The following is a 17,035-nucleotide window of genomic DNA, read 5'->3' as shown; positions in this document are numbered from 1 at the left end:
GGAAATGGTAGGTGAACATTTCCACCCATCACCAGAACAGAAAATTACAATTCTCTTTTATGTTTCCAACTGACAAAATTATTTTAGTCCAAAATTAACATATACTTATAGCAGCATGCAGTGCTCTGGCGGAGGTGATGGGCATCGGGTGAAATCATACTTGGAGCATAGTGCCTAGTTCTGGTCTCCCTGAAGGAAAAATATACCAGAAAAGTGAAAGAGGTCTTTTCAGTGAGAAAGATGTGCTTATATTTTATGAAGATAAGGAAGGTGAGAGATGACCTCACTGAAACATAGGAGCCTTTGAAAATCTTGACCAAGTGGTTACTAAGGGCTTGATTCCTTTGGTTATTTCACAATCAAAATCATAGAGTGTCTCAGGATTTGGAGGTAAATGAAGGGAAGCCCACTAGCTCAATGGACTCTAAGTTATTCACATTCTCTGTTCCAGAGGACTGCAGATGCTCTGTGTAAATATTTGTAAGGATGCCAGGTTTTATGATGCAAAGAAAATAAACTGTCTTGGGAAAGTGGAGTTGATGTAGAACAGGGATGCCCAAACTACCATTAACCAAGGGGTCCATGGACTCCAGTTTGGGAATCCTTGATTTGTTGATGCTTGGCTATGAACTTACTTAATCATAGAGCAGACTTGATAAGCTGAACAGCTCCTACCTGCCTGTACACCATCATGTCCTTTCATTTCTATACAAGCAGAAATTGCCTCCAGTATCAATCATGGCATATTGTGGAATAAAAACAATTTAAGCAAGAGTGCTGGAAAGGAACCAACTGGTAATACACTAGCAGGTTTACTGAGAATGTGAATGTCACATGCAATTAATTTGCAGTCTTCTGGCAGTTTATAAGAAACTGAGACATACCTCACATTGTCACTGACACATCAAGTCGTTTATCATTTAGTTGGTTTTTATCATTGAGTTTTAGAGCAAGGTCTTTTGGCCACTGAATCCACAGTAACTGCTGAGCACCGATCTATGATAATTCTGCACTTATCCTATTTTATTCTCCCTGTATAGACGTCAACTACCTCCCTCCCCACCATTTACCTATACAGTAGAGGCAATTTAGAGTGGCCATTTAAGCAACCAATCTGCATGTCTTTGAGATGTGGGAGGAAACCGGAGCTGTTAGAACAACTTTTGTGGCTACTCCATGCATTGGAAATCAGGATTGTAGCTGAATTTCAGTCAAGCTGTACCCTGCTGCTACTGAATCACCCTGCTAAAGGGTTTCGGCCTGAAACATCGACTGTTTACTCTTTTCCGTAGATGCTGCCTGGCCAGCTGAGTTCCTCCAGCATCTTGTGTGTGGTGCTTGGATTTCCAGCATCTGCAGGTTTTCTCTTGTTTGCCTCCTATTTTGTTCGATGTTGGCGGGGTGGAGCTTTTAGTTGGGAACTCTGGAATTATGGGCTACCCTGCATGCCTTGTGGTTTAAGCTGCATTGAAGAGTGTTATTTTGCTATTTAATTCCTGCCTGGAGTACACGGCAGATGTGGCTTCTGGATGGGTTGGAGGAACCACAGGGCAGACCAGAACCTCTGGCTAAGAAGTCGGAAGTTGCCTATAAGGCATCTGAGCATACAGCCAGGAAGTGGGGATTTGTCTAACCAAAGGCAGAGAGTTACTGTACATAATCTCCAGGTCCTCAAGCAGTGCTGGAAAAATGTTTATCTTCACCTGAGGCTAACCTCACCTGTTTTCAGTGGAAGGGTTTCCCAAGTGGCATGATATTTGGTTGGCCAATGTTACATCTGCAAAGCAAGCTGAATCCAAGACTTCCAACATCTAAAGAGACAGCATACTTCCTGGGAGAGTGTTGACCTCCTTCTCTCAACCTTCCTTCGTCAGCAAGTTACGGATGGACTTTGGAATTTAATCGGTTTAACCTCTGATCTGATCCCAATCCACCCCTTTTGAGATTTGTATCAGATGGGCAATACCCCAGAATTAAACTTGCTTTGCCAACATAGGAAAATAAATGCATTTAAAATGACAAGATTTTTTTTTCCTTGTTAGGAAGATGAAGATGTGGACGTTGACGATGACGATGAGGATGATGAGAAGGTAATGGACAACTGGTCTAATTTTTCTAAAGAAAATCTTAATTTATGGTTGAAACATTTATATTTTATGAGTTGAAAAGCCACTGCTCTGACTTTTCTCTGTCCCTCTGCCAATTCCCGTTGTGCACTACATAGTTCTCAAAGGATTGGAATGAAGTGTTTGGCAACAAGCAAGTCTTGGCTTAAGTATATTAAAATAAACTTGGCTGGTGCGTTCAATATACTTAAAGCAGCACTTTGTTTAATATTTCAAGCATTTCAAAATCTTATCTTTTCAACTAAAACCCATCCTAATTGGAGAGTTTGGAGCTCTTTTAGCAAGTTTTTAAAATGTTAATTTGTACAGTTATCTGAAAGTGTTACAAAATTCTTTCAATACTTCACACCCTTGTGTTATTAGAAGTCTGAAGAGTGCTTGTGGTTTGGAACTCATTGCCTTGTGAATGTGGTGGGAATAGTGGGGTTTTAAAAGCAAATTTGGATAGGAATTTAAGGGGAAATAATCTGCACAAATGGTGGATGAGTGAATTTGATCTGCAAAAAGCTGGCACTGGCTTAATGGGTGGAATGGCCTTCTGCTGCTCCATAACAATTTTAGAACTGGTTTAATATAGTTATGATACCAGATACCCTTGAATTTGCAACTTACAGAGTTCCATTCTATTGAAGATTAAGGACTAGATTGTGCTGAACATTGTCCTCTGTCCAGAACGACTGCTCAATGTCTTTACTTTACAGTACTTTGTAAAAGTCTTAGGCACATATATATATATAGCTAGGGGACCTAAGTTTTTTGCACAGTACTGTATTTGTCAATGTGAAACAGTGAGCACATTTGTAAATTTGGCAGGAGCAAAAGATATTGGGAATGGTGAGGGTGGAGTGCTGTGAAAGGGGTGTGGGACACAGAAAGTGTCTCAGGGGTGGGGAATGGTTTGGGTGCAGACACATCCAGCCCTGTGACACCAGGCAAGGTCATTTGATTCCAAACAACTGGTTTATTGAGCATTACGAAATGTTTCTCTGGTGCTTCCCACTCCCTCCCCTTATTATTCCCGCAAGGTCATGAGATATTGAAACTCTTTATAAATATTGCTAAAGCGGTATATAGATTCCTGACATATGAGGCAATGCAAGGTTACCAAGACTAGGTGGAGAAACGCAGAACTGATGCTACAAGCAGTGATGATCTTCAAAATAGGTTTGAAGACCTGAGTGCCCTATTCCTGTTCCCAGTTTGTATGTTTGTATGAAGCTGTAGCCTTGTCAACCTGACCTTCCACTCAGGGCATTAAGTAAGCATATCAAAATACAGTAAGTGGGAATTTAGTTCCTTAGCAGGCCTGATCTGGGGTGAAAACCAAGCAGCGCAGTCAGCCCAGAAAGGTCTGCCCACTGTTATATTCCATGTGGTGTCCAGGGGCAGATAATTGTGATAGATTTGATTTCCCACACCCCCTAATCAGCCAGAGAGTTCTGGACCTACAAAGTATGTGAAAGACTATCAGGTTTACCTCAGTTTAAGTAGCTATATGTCAGCATAATATCTCTCAATGAAATACTGGCAATGCCTGCTAATCTCACATCATGCTGTCATCCGTCACTACTTGTTAGCAAGAATCACGATTGAAAGCCACATGACGGGGAAACTATTGGTTCCGGGCAGTGGTACAAAAGGGCCTAATGGCACATTCATGGTCCATTCAGCACTTTGCCTAGTTTTCTTTTTACATTGTTTATTGCCTGCTTTGTATTACAGCCTAAAACTAATTTTATCACCTCCTTTTCCTCTGTTAAGTAGCAACAGATCCACTATCAATAAATTTAAAAATATACACATTCTCTAATTATTGGAACATAGCTATTGCAGTTAATACATTGCAACTCAGAAGTGACATCAGCTGAGACTGGCTACTTATTGCTTTTAATTTTGGCTTCCTCTGAAAGGCATTTAAAAAAATACATACTTACCAATTTGTCAATCACGTATTGTTCTCATATGTTATTCCCAGTCCACAGACTGTTGAAAATTTGTAGGATTTTGAGTTGATTTTTAAATTTTTTTTGTAAACCATCTGATGAAGTGTGGAATGCATCCGCAGTTTGCAGAATTTTATGGACATAGCCTTGAATGTTGTGAAGATTCTCAGAGCATGATTCACTGAGCAATAGCAAGCAAAAATGTAAATTGTGACATTCTTCTGGTTGGAGCATAAAATGATTCAAAGCAGCCTGTGATTTTGTCATTTTATGAAAACTTTGACAGGTTATCCTCATTAACAGACTAAATACCTACCACATCTTGGCTCTACTTTCTTGGAAGTTGTTCTCAGTATGGAGTTATTCATGTATCTCCAATTACTTATCCGTTTCCACTGGGTCAGACAAAAAATAACTTGTCATTTTTAAAAGCTAGTCAGAACTTGCATTGTCGTCTTTGGATTAAGCTCTTCCCAATCGTGCTAATTTCTTTCTCTTCAGATATAGACTCCAACCTTTCTTTGAGTAGTTCTTCTGACTAAAACATCCATCCAGTGAGTCCTGAATTGCCATAAACTGACACGTAGACCTTGAGGGCACTGCACTTCAGATAGATCCTTATGTAATTGTGAGGACATGTGAGCTTCCCTTTCAGACAACACAAAGTTGCGGCTCAGTTCATGGACTTAGATTTTTTTCTCTGGAGGCTGAAGGAAAAACTGATGGATGCTGCAAAAGAAGAGGCATAGAGAGTGTAGAAAGCCAGAATTTTTTATCCCAAGGTAGAAATATTGAATATCAGAGGGCATAGCTTTAAGGTGAGAGGGTTAAAGCTTAAAAGGGGTGTATGCAGCAGGTTTTTTTTACACAGAGTTGTAGGTACCTGGCAGGTACTGCCAAGGGCAGTAGTGAAAGCAGATATTTTAGTGACATTTGAGAGATTTTTCAATTGACACATGAATATGCAAGGAATGGATTATGTGCAGGCAGAATGGACTAGTTTAATCTGGTATCACAGATATTGTGGGGCAAAGAGCCTGTTCCTGTGCTGTACTGTTCCATTTCTATGTGTCACAGCTCCGTCAACGGAAATTCACTTTAGATCTCTAGAGTTTGCACAATCTCCCCGTGACCATATGGGTTTCTTTCAAAGTGCTCTGATTTCCTCCCACGTTCCAAAGACGTGGATTGCTAGGTTAATTGGCCACTGTACAGTGTGTAGGTGTGGGTAAGAAACTGGAGGGGTGGAAGCAATTGATAGGCATATGATGAGAAGGAAATGGTTCATTGTAAATGGGTGCTGGATGGTCCGTGCAACTCCATGAGCCAAAGGGACTGTTTCTGCACTATATACTTCTTATGACCTATAATTCTATAAGGAATGCTGTTGTCTCACCACAGGGCCTTGCCTGTGGAACAGATCCCACCAGTGTCCCAGCGGAATATTCCAACCATTGCCCAGCAGGCATTGCCCTCTACTGGCGATTCAGGGAGTGTGACCGCCCTTCTTCCCAACTACCAAAATGGTAAGAGGCCTCTGTCTCAAGGAGATCTCAGGAAAAGAAGGGTTTGGTCTGTGTGGGTCTGTCTCAAAGCACGAAATAAGGTTGGAGAAATCTGGGTAGCGGGGGCTGCTTCTTTTTCGGACAGGTCATGAGAAGAGGGTCAGGGGATTTTGTCTTGAGCTTGGTGAGACTCCGTACAAAGTCAAGAAATGGGTTGCTCTCTCATTAAAGCCTTGGAAGGGATGGGGAAAGAGACAGGTCAGTGTTAACCTTCCAAACTAGTTAGTTGGTATGAAATGTTTGAATGCAAATGACTCATAATTTTAATTTTATGAATGTAAATTCAGATCCATCGATTTTCAAACATTGAATTAATTTGAATCGTTCATTTCTTGGTTGAACCTGGAGAGTAAGCATTCAAAAAGTTATTTCTTGATAGCAGCATGAAGATGAATTGTTGTGAACCTTTGCTGATGGTAAGCTATGCAAATTAAATTTCCAACAGAATTTGAACCCACAAACAGCGTGGAGGTTATGCTATTGAACTAATAACCCAGAGGAGGTTACTGCAAGTGGTTGAATGGTGTTAAGAGAATTTGAATTCAGTTTTTTTTAAATTTGTAATTATAAAGCCAATCTCAGTAGCTATGATTGTAGACCTGTAATTGAAAGAATCCAATAGAATATTTTACACATTAGTGAAAGAAATCTTTTTGAGTTGACAAAAGGTCCAAGAATGAGCTGAGGGAATTATTGGCTGATTTCAAGCACTGTTGCATGTGGAGATTTACATATTCAGAAAATAAGCTTCTTTTACCTATCTCTGGCCAAATTTGAAAGAGGGCTTGGCATGTCATTAAACGTAGGATCTGACAAAACGGTTGTTTGCCTATTTGTCATAGACAACAAATTTATGTTATAAGTTACTGTTTTTAATTTTTGTATCATTATGTTTCTATTAGTTGTGCCTCCCATCCAGAACACTGGTGTATTTTTCTATCTGTGTATCATATCTTACCTGCGCTCTGGACATCCGAAAGTGCTTCACCTGCAGTGAAATATTTTGGAGGTGTTGTCAATGTGACATGCCATTGTGGTTGATTCTTAACTGCCCACATAACTGTACAATATAATACATAGAAACATACATAGAAAATAGGTGCAGGAGTAGGCCATTCGGCCCTTCGAGCCTGCACCGCCATTTATTATGATCATGGCTGATCATCCAACTCAGAACACCGCCCCAGCCTTCCCTCCATACCCCCTGACCCCCGTAGCCACAAGGGCCATATCTAACTCCCTCTTAAATATAGCCAATGAACTGGCCTCAACTGTTTCCTGTGGCAGAGAATTCCACAGATTCACCACTCTCTGTGTGAAGAAGTTTTTCCTAATCTCGGTCCTAAAAGGCTTCCCCTCTATCCTCAAACTGTGACCCCTCGTTCTGGACTTCCCCAACGTCGGGAACAATCTTCCTGCATCTTGCCTGTCCAATCCCTTTAGGATCTTATACGTTTCAATCAGATCCCCCCTCAATCTTCTAAATTCCAATGAGTACAAGCCCAGTTCATCCAGTCTTTCTTCATATGAAAGTCCTGCCATCCCAGGAATCAATCTGGTGAACCTTCTTTGTACTCCCTCTATGGCAAGGATGTCTTTCCTCAGATTAGGGGACCAAAACTGCACACAATACTCCAGGTGTGGTCTCACCAAGGCCTTGTACAACTGCAGTAGTACCTCCCTGCTCCTGTACTCGAATCCTCTCGCTATAAATGCCAGCATACCATTCGCCTTTTTCACCGCCTGCTGTACCTGCATGCCCACTTTCAATGACTGGTGTATAATTTCACCCAGGTCTCGTTGCACCTCCCCTTTTCCTAATCGGCCACCATTCAGATAATAATCTGTTTTCCTATTTTTGCCACCAAAGTGGATAACTTCACATTTATCCACATTAAATTGCATCTGCCATGAATTTGCCCACTCACCCAACCTATCCAAGTCACCCTGCATCCTCTTAGCATCCTCCTCACAGCTAACACTGCCACCCAGCTTTGTGTCATCCGCAAACTTGGAGATGCTGCATTTAACTCCCTCATCCAAGTCATTAATATATATTGTAAACAACTGAGGTCCCAGCACTGAGCCTTGCGGTACCCCACTAGTCACCGCCTGCCATTCTGAAAAGGTCCCGTTTATTCCCACTCTTTGCTTCCTGTCTGCCAACCAACTCTCCACCCACACCAATACCTTACCCGCAATACCGTGTGCTTTAAGTTTGCACACTAATCTCCTGTGTGGGACCTTGTCAAAAGCCTTCTGAAAATCCAAATATACCACATCCACTGGTTCTCCCCTATCCACTCTACTAGTTACATCCTCAAAAAATTCTATGAGATCCGTCAGACATGATTTTCCTTTCACAAATCCATGCTGACTTTGTCCGATCATTTCACCGCTTTCCAAATGTGCTGTTATCACATCCTTGATAACTGACTCCAGCAGTTTCCCCACCACCGACTTTAGGCTAACCGGTCTATAATTCCCCAGTTTCTCTCTCCCTCCTTTTTTAAAAAGTGGAGTTACATTAGCCACCCTCCAATCCTCAGGAACTAGTCCAGAATCTAACGAGTTTTGAAAAATTATCACTAATGCATCCACTATTTCTTGGGCTACTTCCTTAAGCACCCTGGGATGCAGACCATCTGGCCCTGGGGATTTATCTGCCTTCAATCCCTTCAATTTACCTAACACCACTTCCCTACTAACATGTATTTCGCTCAGTTCCTCCATCTCACTGGACCCTCTGTCCCCTACTATTTCTGGAAGATTATTTATGTCCTCCTTAGTGAAGACAGAACCAAAGTAAATATTCAATTGGTCTGCCATGTCCTTGCACCCCATAATCAATTCACCTGTTTCTGTCTGCAGGGGACCTACATTTGTCTTTACCAGTCTTTTCCTTTTCACATATCTATAAAATCTTTTACGGTCCGTTTTTATGTTTCCTGCCAGTTTTCTCTCATAATCTTTTTTCTCCTTCCTAATTAAGCCCTTTGTCCTCCTCTGCTGAACTCTGAATTTCTCCCAGTCCTCAGGTGATCCACTTTCTCTGGCTAATTTGTATGCTTCTTCTTTGGAATTGATACTATCCCTAATTTCTCTTGTCAGCCACGGGTGCACTACCTTCCTTGATTTATTCTTTTGCCAATCTGGGATGAACAATTGTTGTAGTTCATCCATGCAACCTTTAAATGCTTGCCATAATGCTGCACATATTCCTCAATCTACGGATTGTTAACTCATGATTTTATGTAATCAACCCATTGTCTCTTTCCCACCATTGAGGACTAATGTAGTACCTAATAGTTTTCAAAACCTGGTGGCAAGAATATGACTGATATTGCTTAATGTTGCTTTCAGTATCAGATTTGGGTTTTCATCATTCATAGTGGACACATTGGGATTTCAGAGGGAATACGAGACTTCCACCACATGGTGTGGTTCATTGGTGGGCCTCTAAGAAAACCTTGTGCCAATAAAGACAATGGGAGTTCTGCCTCCCTATCTGCAGTCAGTTAGACTCCTACAGCATAAAATAGGCCCTTTGGCCCATCTGGTCTGCAGCAACTATTTACGCTAATCCTATTTTTTTCATCAGTCCTCCAGATTCCCTAACCCTAACTACTTAGCTACATGTAAGAAGTTCACAGTGCCCAATTAACCTACAAACCTGCACATTTTTGGGTTGTAGTAGGAAACAGAGGCAAACCATGTGGTCACAGGGTGAATGTCCAACCCACAGGTTAGGACTGAACCTGGATATCTGGAGCTGTCAGGCAGCAGATCAAGGTGCTGCTCCACTCTGCCACCTATCTGTAGCTTTGTATCACTGCAGAGACAAATCCTTCCTTATGTGTGTGGTTGAAACTTCATGGCAACACAAAAATAGCAAATATAAGTCAATGTTTATAGTGAAAATGAAAGTTACATACTTGTAAGTTCAAGGAAACAGTAAGTAATGGTTCAGAGCAGAAAAGAGATCCAGTGAAATATTTATTTGTAATTCAATTATAATAAATACAGAATCAGAGACAAATAGCACATTCTTCACTCAGAGGGTTGTGAGAGTGTGGAATGAGCTGCCAGCACAAGTGGTGCATGTGATCTCAATTTCAATATTTAAGAAAAGTTTGGATAGGTACAGGAAGTTTGGATAGGATATTGTGGGATATGGTCCCTGTGCAGGTCGATGGGAGTAGGCAGCTTAAATAGTGGACTAGATTGACCAAAGAGGCTGTTTCTGTGCTGTTCTTCTCTATGACTCTAAACAGGCTCTTGGGAGCCCTCCAAGTCCCTGCCAACCAACAATTTCCCATTTGCACTAATCCTACATTAATCCCATTGTATTTATTCTAATGACATTCCCACAGACATGCCGTTTCTCATTGTTACCATCAGGAAGGAGGTACCTGAGCCTGAAGGCACACACTCAGCAATTCAGGAATAGCTTCTTTCCCTCTGCCATCAGATTTCTGAATGGACATTGAACTCATGAACACTACCTCACTAACTTTTTATAAATTTATATGTATTGTAATTCATGTTTTTTTTCCTCTATTATTATGTATTCATTGTTCTGCTACTGCAATGACCACATATGCCGGTGACATTAAACCTGATTCTGATTCAACTCTCTCTAGATTCTCCTACTGGATACTCTCTAGGGACAATTTATAGCAGCCAATTGAAGCATTTGACCGGCAGGTATCAAGTAAACAAATAAGCAAATGTTAAGGTTATTTTGTGAATCTAACCTCTGATCTGAAAAAGTAACTGGCCAAGTTCTGCAAGTTCATGCATACATTGAATTCAATGGCAAATCTAGCTGTGAGAAATTGGAGTTGTGCAGGCTTGGCATCAATTAGAATGCCCGTATTTAATTGAATATATGGATACTCCAGTACTATTGCCTTATTTATTCCTCAAATAGTGGTGAGCACCCTTATTCTCAATACAAAATCCAGACCGCTCTATCTGAAAACTCATTTCCTCCAGCCAATTCTCACTGGAGATCCCATCATAGGGACACAATCTAACTTGTTCAGATTTAACAGTTTCTGGAGATTTTGTCTTACTTGTTCTTCTGCTATTGTAATTCAATCTTTCTTTCCTAATATTTATTATTTTTGTACACCCTTTAAATGTATTAATTTCTCTTGGTTTAAACCGAGATGTGCTCAGTATTAATCCTTTTGCTGACTGTGAAGGGTTGAACAAATCTTTATGTGGAGGGCATCACGCTGGATTGCCTGCCCAGAACAAGTTAGCCTTTGCTGCGAAGATTGCAGTAAGCCAGTGGATAATTGTCGTTGAGGGGAATAGCTTTGAGATATTTGAGGTGTGGAAGCAATAGTTGTATTTTAGACATGGTTGTTGTCAGGACATTTGGGTAAACATGTGCTGTTTTCTGACGAAGCTAGTGAGGGATGTGAAATCTGCCTCTGCTTCGCCTGCTGTGAAGAAGCAACACTAACCTACTGGACGATAATAATTTTATAACTGTACTGGTGATTTCTGAGAGACTGATGGATTACTCTTACCCTAGTCAAACAGGGTATTGTTAGTTGTATTGAGTACCAATGAACATCATTTCAAAGGTGCAACCTGATTAGAGAAGTTTAAAGTCATAGATTCTTTTGATAGCTTTTACTCTTCTTAATTGTTATTATTTTACCTTATTCTAGGTCAGTGTACTGTGTAATGAATTGATTGGTATAACCAGTATGCAAGACTGGCCAATGTGGCAATAATAAAGCAATACCAAAACCCTTTTTTGATTCCCTCTTCCCTCTTACTGAGCCATTTTAATCTTCTTCTTACTGAGTTTTCCACACTTCTCCAATTTTGGCCTCTTGATCTTTGGAATCTACTTCTGTTATTCACAGTGAGTCCTCTTCTGGGCAAAGCAAAGAGACCAAAATAGAGAACTTGCAGCTATCAAGCTCAATTAAATATTATCATATCCATTGGGACAGCATGGTACTATCATGGTTAACATAACAAACTTAGTTCGATGCCTCCACTGTCTCAGGAGTTTGCAGTTCTCCCTGTGAGCACGCAGGATTCTTTCAGGTTCTCCATTTTACTTTCACATTCCAAAGATGTGCAGGTTTAAGTTGATAAGTTGTGAGCATGCTATATTGGCACGTGGCCAAGTGGTTAAGGTATTCGTCTAGTGATCTGAAGGTCGCTAGTTCGAGCCTTGGCTGAGGCAACGTATTGTGTCCTTGAGCAAGGCACTTAACCACACATTGCTCTGCGACGACACCGATGCCAAGCTGTGTGGGTCCTAATGCCCTTCCCTTGGACAACATTGGTGTCGTGGAGAGGGGAGACTTGCAGCATGGGTAACTGCCAGTCTTCCATACAACCTTGCCCAGGCCTATGCCCTGGAAACCCTCCAAGGCGCAAATCCATGGTCTCACAAGACTAACGGATGCCTATATATAAAATACTATATTGGTGCTGGAAGCATAACGACACTTGTGGGCTACCCCCAGCACATGCATTTCTTTGTATATTTCAATTTACATGTGACAAATAAAGCTAATCTTTAATCATTGAATACAGCATTTTTTCTCGTAAGCCAGGAATTTTAGTGCATAGATCAGGTAAGATTGCGTGGACCTTTGCTGAATGGCAGGAACAATTTACATTTTCCAGTGCTGCTAAGGCTGAGGTAATGGAAAGCGTGTGTACAATTAGAATTGCCCTTTAAGAAAAAGAGAGCAGTCCCAAAGCGGAAAAGATTAGGAAGCACATTCCAGAGTGCAGAACTGAAGGTCGCAGTGATGGAGAGAGGAAAGTGGGTCAAATTGCTGATAATTAGCATTGGGATCTGAAGAAACATGATACAAGCTTTCTTAACATTTCTGGAATTACTTTTTCGTTTACTGGGAAACCATTTGTAAGACGACTCAGTACTTCCCAGAGTCTATATGTACTGAAGTACAGAATAAAGCGCTGTGATTAGTTAAATTGGGACATTGTTGTGCTAACAAATTCCATCTGTTTATTCTTCCAAATGTAGTCAGTTTACATAGCTGAGGTCAGAGCTTACTTGTTTACCGCTTCTGATAATTCGAAGCTCTGATCTGACACAAGTGAAATTGCGTCACTTGACCTAGTTCATTCTTTTAACAAAAAATCTGGTTCATTGCTTCATCTGACACTGCAAAGCATCTCCAATTGAAGCCTCACCATGTAACATTTAAATGACTCCCCAGTAATAAAAAAAAGGCTGAACACACAGTAGATTCAAGTCAAGCTTTGGAAAATGCAAACTTGTTTTCCAGTCCGGAAGCAGTCCCAATTGGAATGGCCATAAAAGGAAAGTGTAGATTTGTGAGGATCAAGTTCAAAGGGCTTTCTTTATTGCTGTTGTTCTAACATTTTTAGGAGAAAGCTGGAAACTGCAGCTCAAATCCAGTGACTCAATCATATTTTCTTTTATTCACTTGCAGGTTAATGCCGTTACTAGCAAGCCCGGTATTTATTGCCCAAACTTAGCTGTTACTGAGAAAGAGCTGCTGATCCAACTCCTGTGTATCTGAGTTCTTGGAGCCTTCCCCCAGCCAGAAGCTTAGCGTCCAGTTTTGCGGAACAGGTTATGAGTCGACAGTAATGTTGTGGATCCAGAGTAAAAAAATAGGCCAGGCTTTGCAAAGTCAACAGCATTCTTTCCACCAAAGACATCAGTGCAATTATCCCAAAGGTAACAAATCAGCTTATTTTAAATAACAGGGAGGAACCTGTATAAAAGTCACAAAGGAGAAAGCATCAGAGAAGCTCACAGGACCAAAAGCAGACAAATCACCAAGACCCAATGGCCTATACCCAGGGGTTTTAGAGGAAGTGGTTACATTGGTTTAACATTTGTAAAGCTCGCAAAATTCTGGGAGTGGGCCAAATGACTGGAAAAAACCAATATGACTCCCCTGTTCGAAAAGGAAGGAAAACTGAAGGCAAGGCAGGGAATGAAAGACCAGTTTCATCTATTTTTGGCAAGATGGTAGAGTCAGTAAACAAGGAGGGAATAATTAACTATTTAGGAAAGCTGAATATAATCAGACTTAGTCAGTGTCGTTGAAAAGCACATATGAAAGGCAAATCATTTTTTTTCAGAGTTGGTTAGATAGAGTTGAGAGAGATGAACTTTTACGTGTAGTATACTTAGATTTCCAAAGGATATTTGGCAAGGTACCACATAAAAGCTGGCACATAAATTAAGAGCCAATAGTGTTGGAGAAAGTACTTGGCATGGATTGAAAACTGGTCATTATAGACAAAACAGAAATGTTGGGTAAATGGATTTATGTCAGGTTAGAGGGATGTAATTAGTGGAGCATCCAGGGATTGGTTCATGCTCTCAGTTACTGATTATTTATTTTATATTCATGACCTTGAGGAAGGAAAGAAATACAAGGTTCCCAAGGTTGCTGAAGTTACAAATGGAGAGGGAAGGACATATTGTGATGAGGGCATTGTTGTTCTGCAGCAGGATATAGATAGATAAGGTGAAACCTTATCAATTAAAGTTCACTCTAGGGAAGTATGACTCATGCACTGAGTAACACGAATCAAAAAATGGATTATAATCTAATTAGAGACTGCAAATGAGGGATCTAGATGTTAAGTGCATGCATCACTAAATGTTAAGGCAAATGGCATGTCGCTAAAGGGTTGGAGTTCCAGGACAGGGGGCTTTTGTTACAGCAGTACAGTGGAATACAGTGCACAGTTCTGGTGCACTTACCTATGTAAGGATGCGGTATCATTGGAGACAGTCCAAAGAAGATATATCAGGCTGAATCCTGGGAAAAACATTTGTCCTATTAACAGAGGCTAGACAATGTGGATTGGTATTCCTTGGAGTTTAGAAGAATGAAGGGTGGCATTATTCAAACATATAAGAAGTGAAAGGGAATGACAGGGCAGATCGTGAAATGTTTTCAGCAGTGGGAGAATCACAAATAAGGGGACATAGCGTCAAAAAAAGGGGCCAGTCATTTAAAACCTGAGGTGCAAAGAAATTTCTTCTTCCAGAGGGTAGTGAATCTCTGGAATTATCTTCTAGAAGATGGCGGAGACATACACTCAGTGGGCACTTTATTCGGTACACCTGTACACCTGCTTGTTAACGCAAATATCAACTAATCATGTCACATGGTTAAGAGCCCCACCAGAATGAGGAAGAAAAATTGTGATCTAAGTGACTTTGTGCAATGATTGTTGGTGCCAGATGGGGTGGCGTGAGTATCTCAAAACTGCTGATTTCCTGCGATCTTCGCACACAATGGGCACTAGAGTTTACAGAGAATAGTGCAGAAAGTGAAGTAAAAACATCTGGTGTGCAGCAGTTTTGTGGGTGAAAATGCCTTTTTCATGGGAGAAGTCAGACTGTCTCAACCTGTCAGGATGGCAACAGTAACTCAAATAGTCACGCATTACAATAGTGATGTTCAGGAGAGCATCACTGAAAGCACAACATGTCAAACCTTGAAGTGGATGGACTGTTGCAGCAGAAGACTAAGGACATACACTCATTGGCCAATTCATTAGGTGCAGGATGTACCGAATAAAGTGGCCACTGAATTTATTCATTAGATATTTTAAGATGGAGAAAGCTAAGTATTTGAAAGATCAAGGAGTGACAGTTATGGGGAACCAACAAAGAAGGGGAAGTACAGAAGGCATAAATCAGCCATGATCATATTGAATGGCTGAGGGTCCAGATGACCTAATCCTCTGCCCATTTTCTTGTGTTTTTTGTGTTCATATGACGTGGAAATTTTCATGACACTCTGAACATCTCATGGTTAGTCTTACTGTTATTAGATTTTACTTTGGAATTTATAATTAGCATTTAGTGACAGACATCCCAGGGAGCTCATACATTGATGAACAGATCTTGTCTCCCTACTTTAAGAAGGATGCAGAATCAAAGAAGGACAGCACCAGCTTGGGCGTTCAACCAGTGGAAGAGCATATAATTTGCTTAGAGGTTTATCTGCTCCAACCAAACCAGCCAAAATGAGCTTTGCTGATATTGTGAATGTAATTCAGGAACACTTGGAACGAAAACCATTGATGATCGTAGAATGCTTTAAGTTTCATAAGCAGAATCAAAAGGAAGGGGAATCCATTTCAGCGTATGCAGCTGAATTGAAGAGGTTGTCTGGGCATTGTCATTTCAATAATGGGCTTCATGATACACTGAGAGATTATTTATTTTGTGGAATCTTACAGGAAGCTATTCAAAAATGCCTGCTAATTGAAGCACAGCTTACATTTAAGAGAGCAGTTAAAATCACTTGTTCAGTGGAATAAAACAGCCAGAGATGCAATTGAGTTATAATCAGGAATGAAAGTGAGCATGAGCAAGATCAGAATGTCCAAACAGAAACCTGCCTGACTGAACAAACTGTCTACCATCGCGATGAGACCACACTCAGGTTGGAGGAACAACACCTTGTATTCCACCTGGGTAGCCTCCAACCTGATGGCATGAACATCGATTTCTCGAACTTCCAGTAATTCTTCCTCCATCCCATTCACCATTCCCTATCCCCTTTTTCCTCTCTTACCTATTTCCTTGCCTGCCTGTCACCTCCCACTGGTGCTCCTCTCCCCCTTTTCATTCTTCCACAGCCTTCTGTCCTCTGCTATTAGATTCCCCATTTTCTAGCCCTGGATCTCTTTCACCAATCAACTTCACTGCTCTTTACTTCACTCCCCCCCCCCACAGTTTCACCTATCACCTTGTGTCTCTCCATCCCCTCCCCCCCGCCCCCCCACCAACTCTCCTCCTCATCTTTTTTCCTCCATACCCATTGAAAGGCCTCGGCCCAAAACATTGACTGTACTCTTTTCCATAGATGCTGCCCGGCCTGCTGAGTTCTCCCAGCATTTTGTGTGTATTGGCTGATCAAATAGTGTTACCATTGTGGCAGTGGCTCACATACACCAGACCAATGCACGTTTAAAGATGAAACTTTCAGAAAATGCAACAAAGTAAGAAACATACAAAGAGCATGTCAGGCAGACAAAAATAAATGGACTGTACAGGGAAGAGATAAAAATACAAAGTCAAGTTGTAGTTTCAAAAAGAGCACTAATCTGCATGCTGTTGATGAAAAATCTGATAATAATGAGAATGACACAGGAGTGAGTAGTTTTGAGATTTACAATGTGAAATCTAACAGTAGAGAAGAATAATGGTATACACTGGAAGTGAATGGCAAATTAATTAAAATGGTTTTGGACACTGGCTCAGCTGTTTCATCATTCTACAAAATGAGTTTGAATGGCATTTCAAAGATATTGAACTGAAGCCTGCAATTATACAACTAAGAATTTATACTGGAGAAAAGATAACTCATGTGGGGAATGACCTTTA

The 17,035-nt window shown here is 40.9% G+C and overlaps 1 protein-coding gene across 11 annotated transcripts in view; it reads left to right on the top strand.

Annotated features, from left to right (window-relative positions):
• Window positions 1–17,035, top strand: part of LOC140209797 (multiple C2 and transmembrane domain-containing protein 2-like) — a 485,848-nt gene that overhangs the window by 398,044 nt on the left and 70,769 nt on the right. For all 11 annotated transcript variants that reach the window (XM_072278281.1, XM_072278276.1, XM_072278273.1 and 8 more), the window contains one exon: window positions 2,043–2,090. In XM_072278281.1, coding sequence (XP_072134382.1) covers window positions 2,043–2,090 — 48 coding nt within the window. The remainder of the gene's footprint in view (window positions 1–2,042; window positions 2,091–17,035) is intronic.

This window comes from Mobula birostris, chromosome 14 (assembly GCF_030028105.1).
Source record: "Mobula birostris isolate sMobBir1 chromosome 14, sMobBir1.hap1, whole genome shotgun sequence".
Classification (NCBI taxonomy): Eukaryota; Metazoa; Chordata; class Chondrichthyes; order Myliobatiformes; family Myliobatidae; genus Mobula; species Mobula birostris.
Note: the sequence above shows the minus strand (reverse complement) of the source record. Positions and strands in the feature narration are given on the sequence as shown.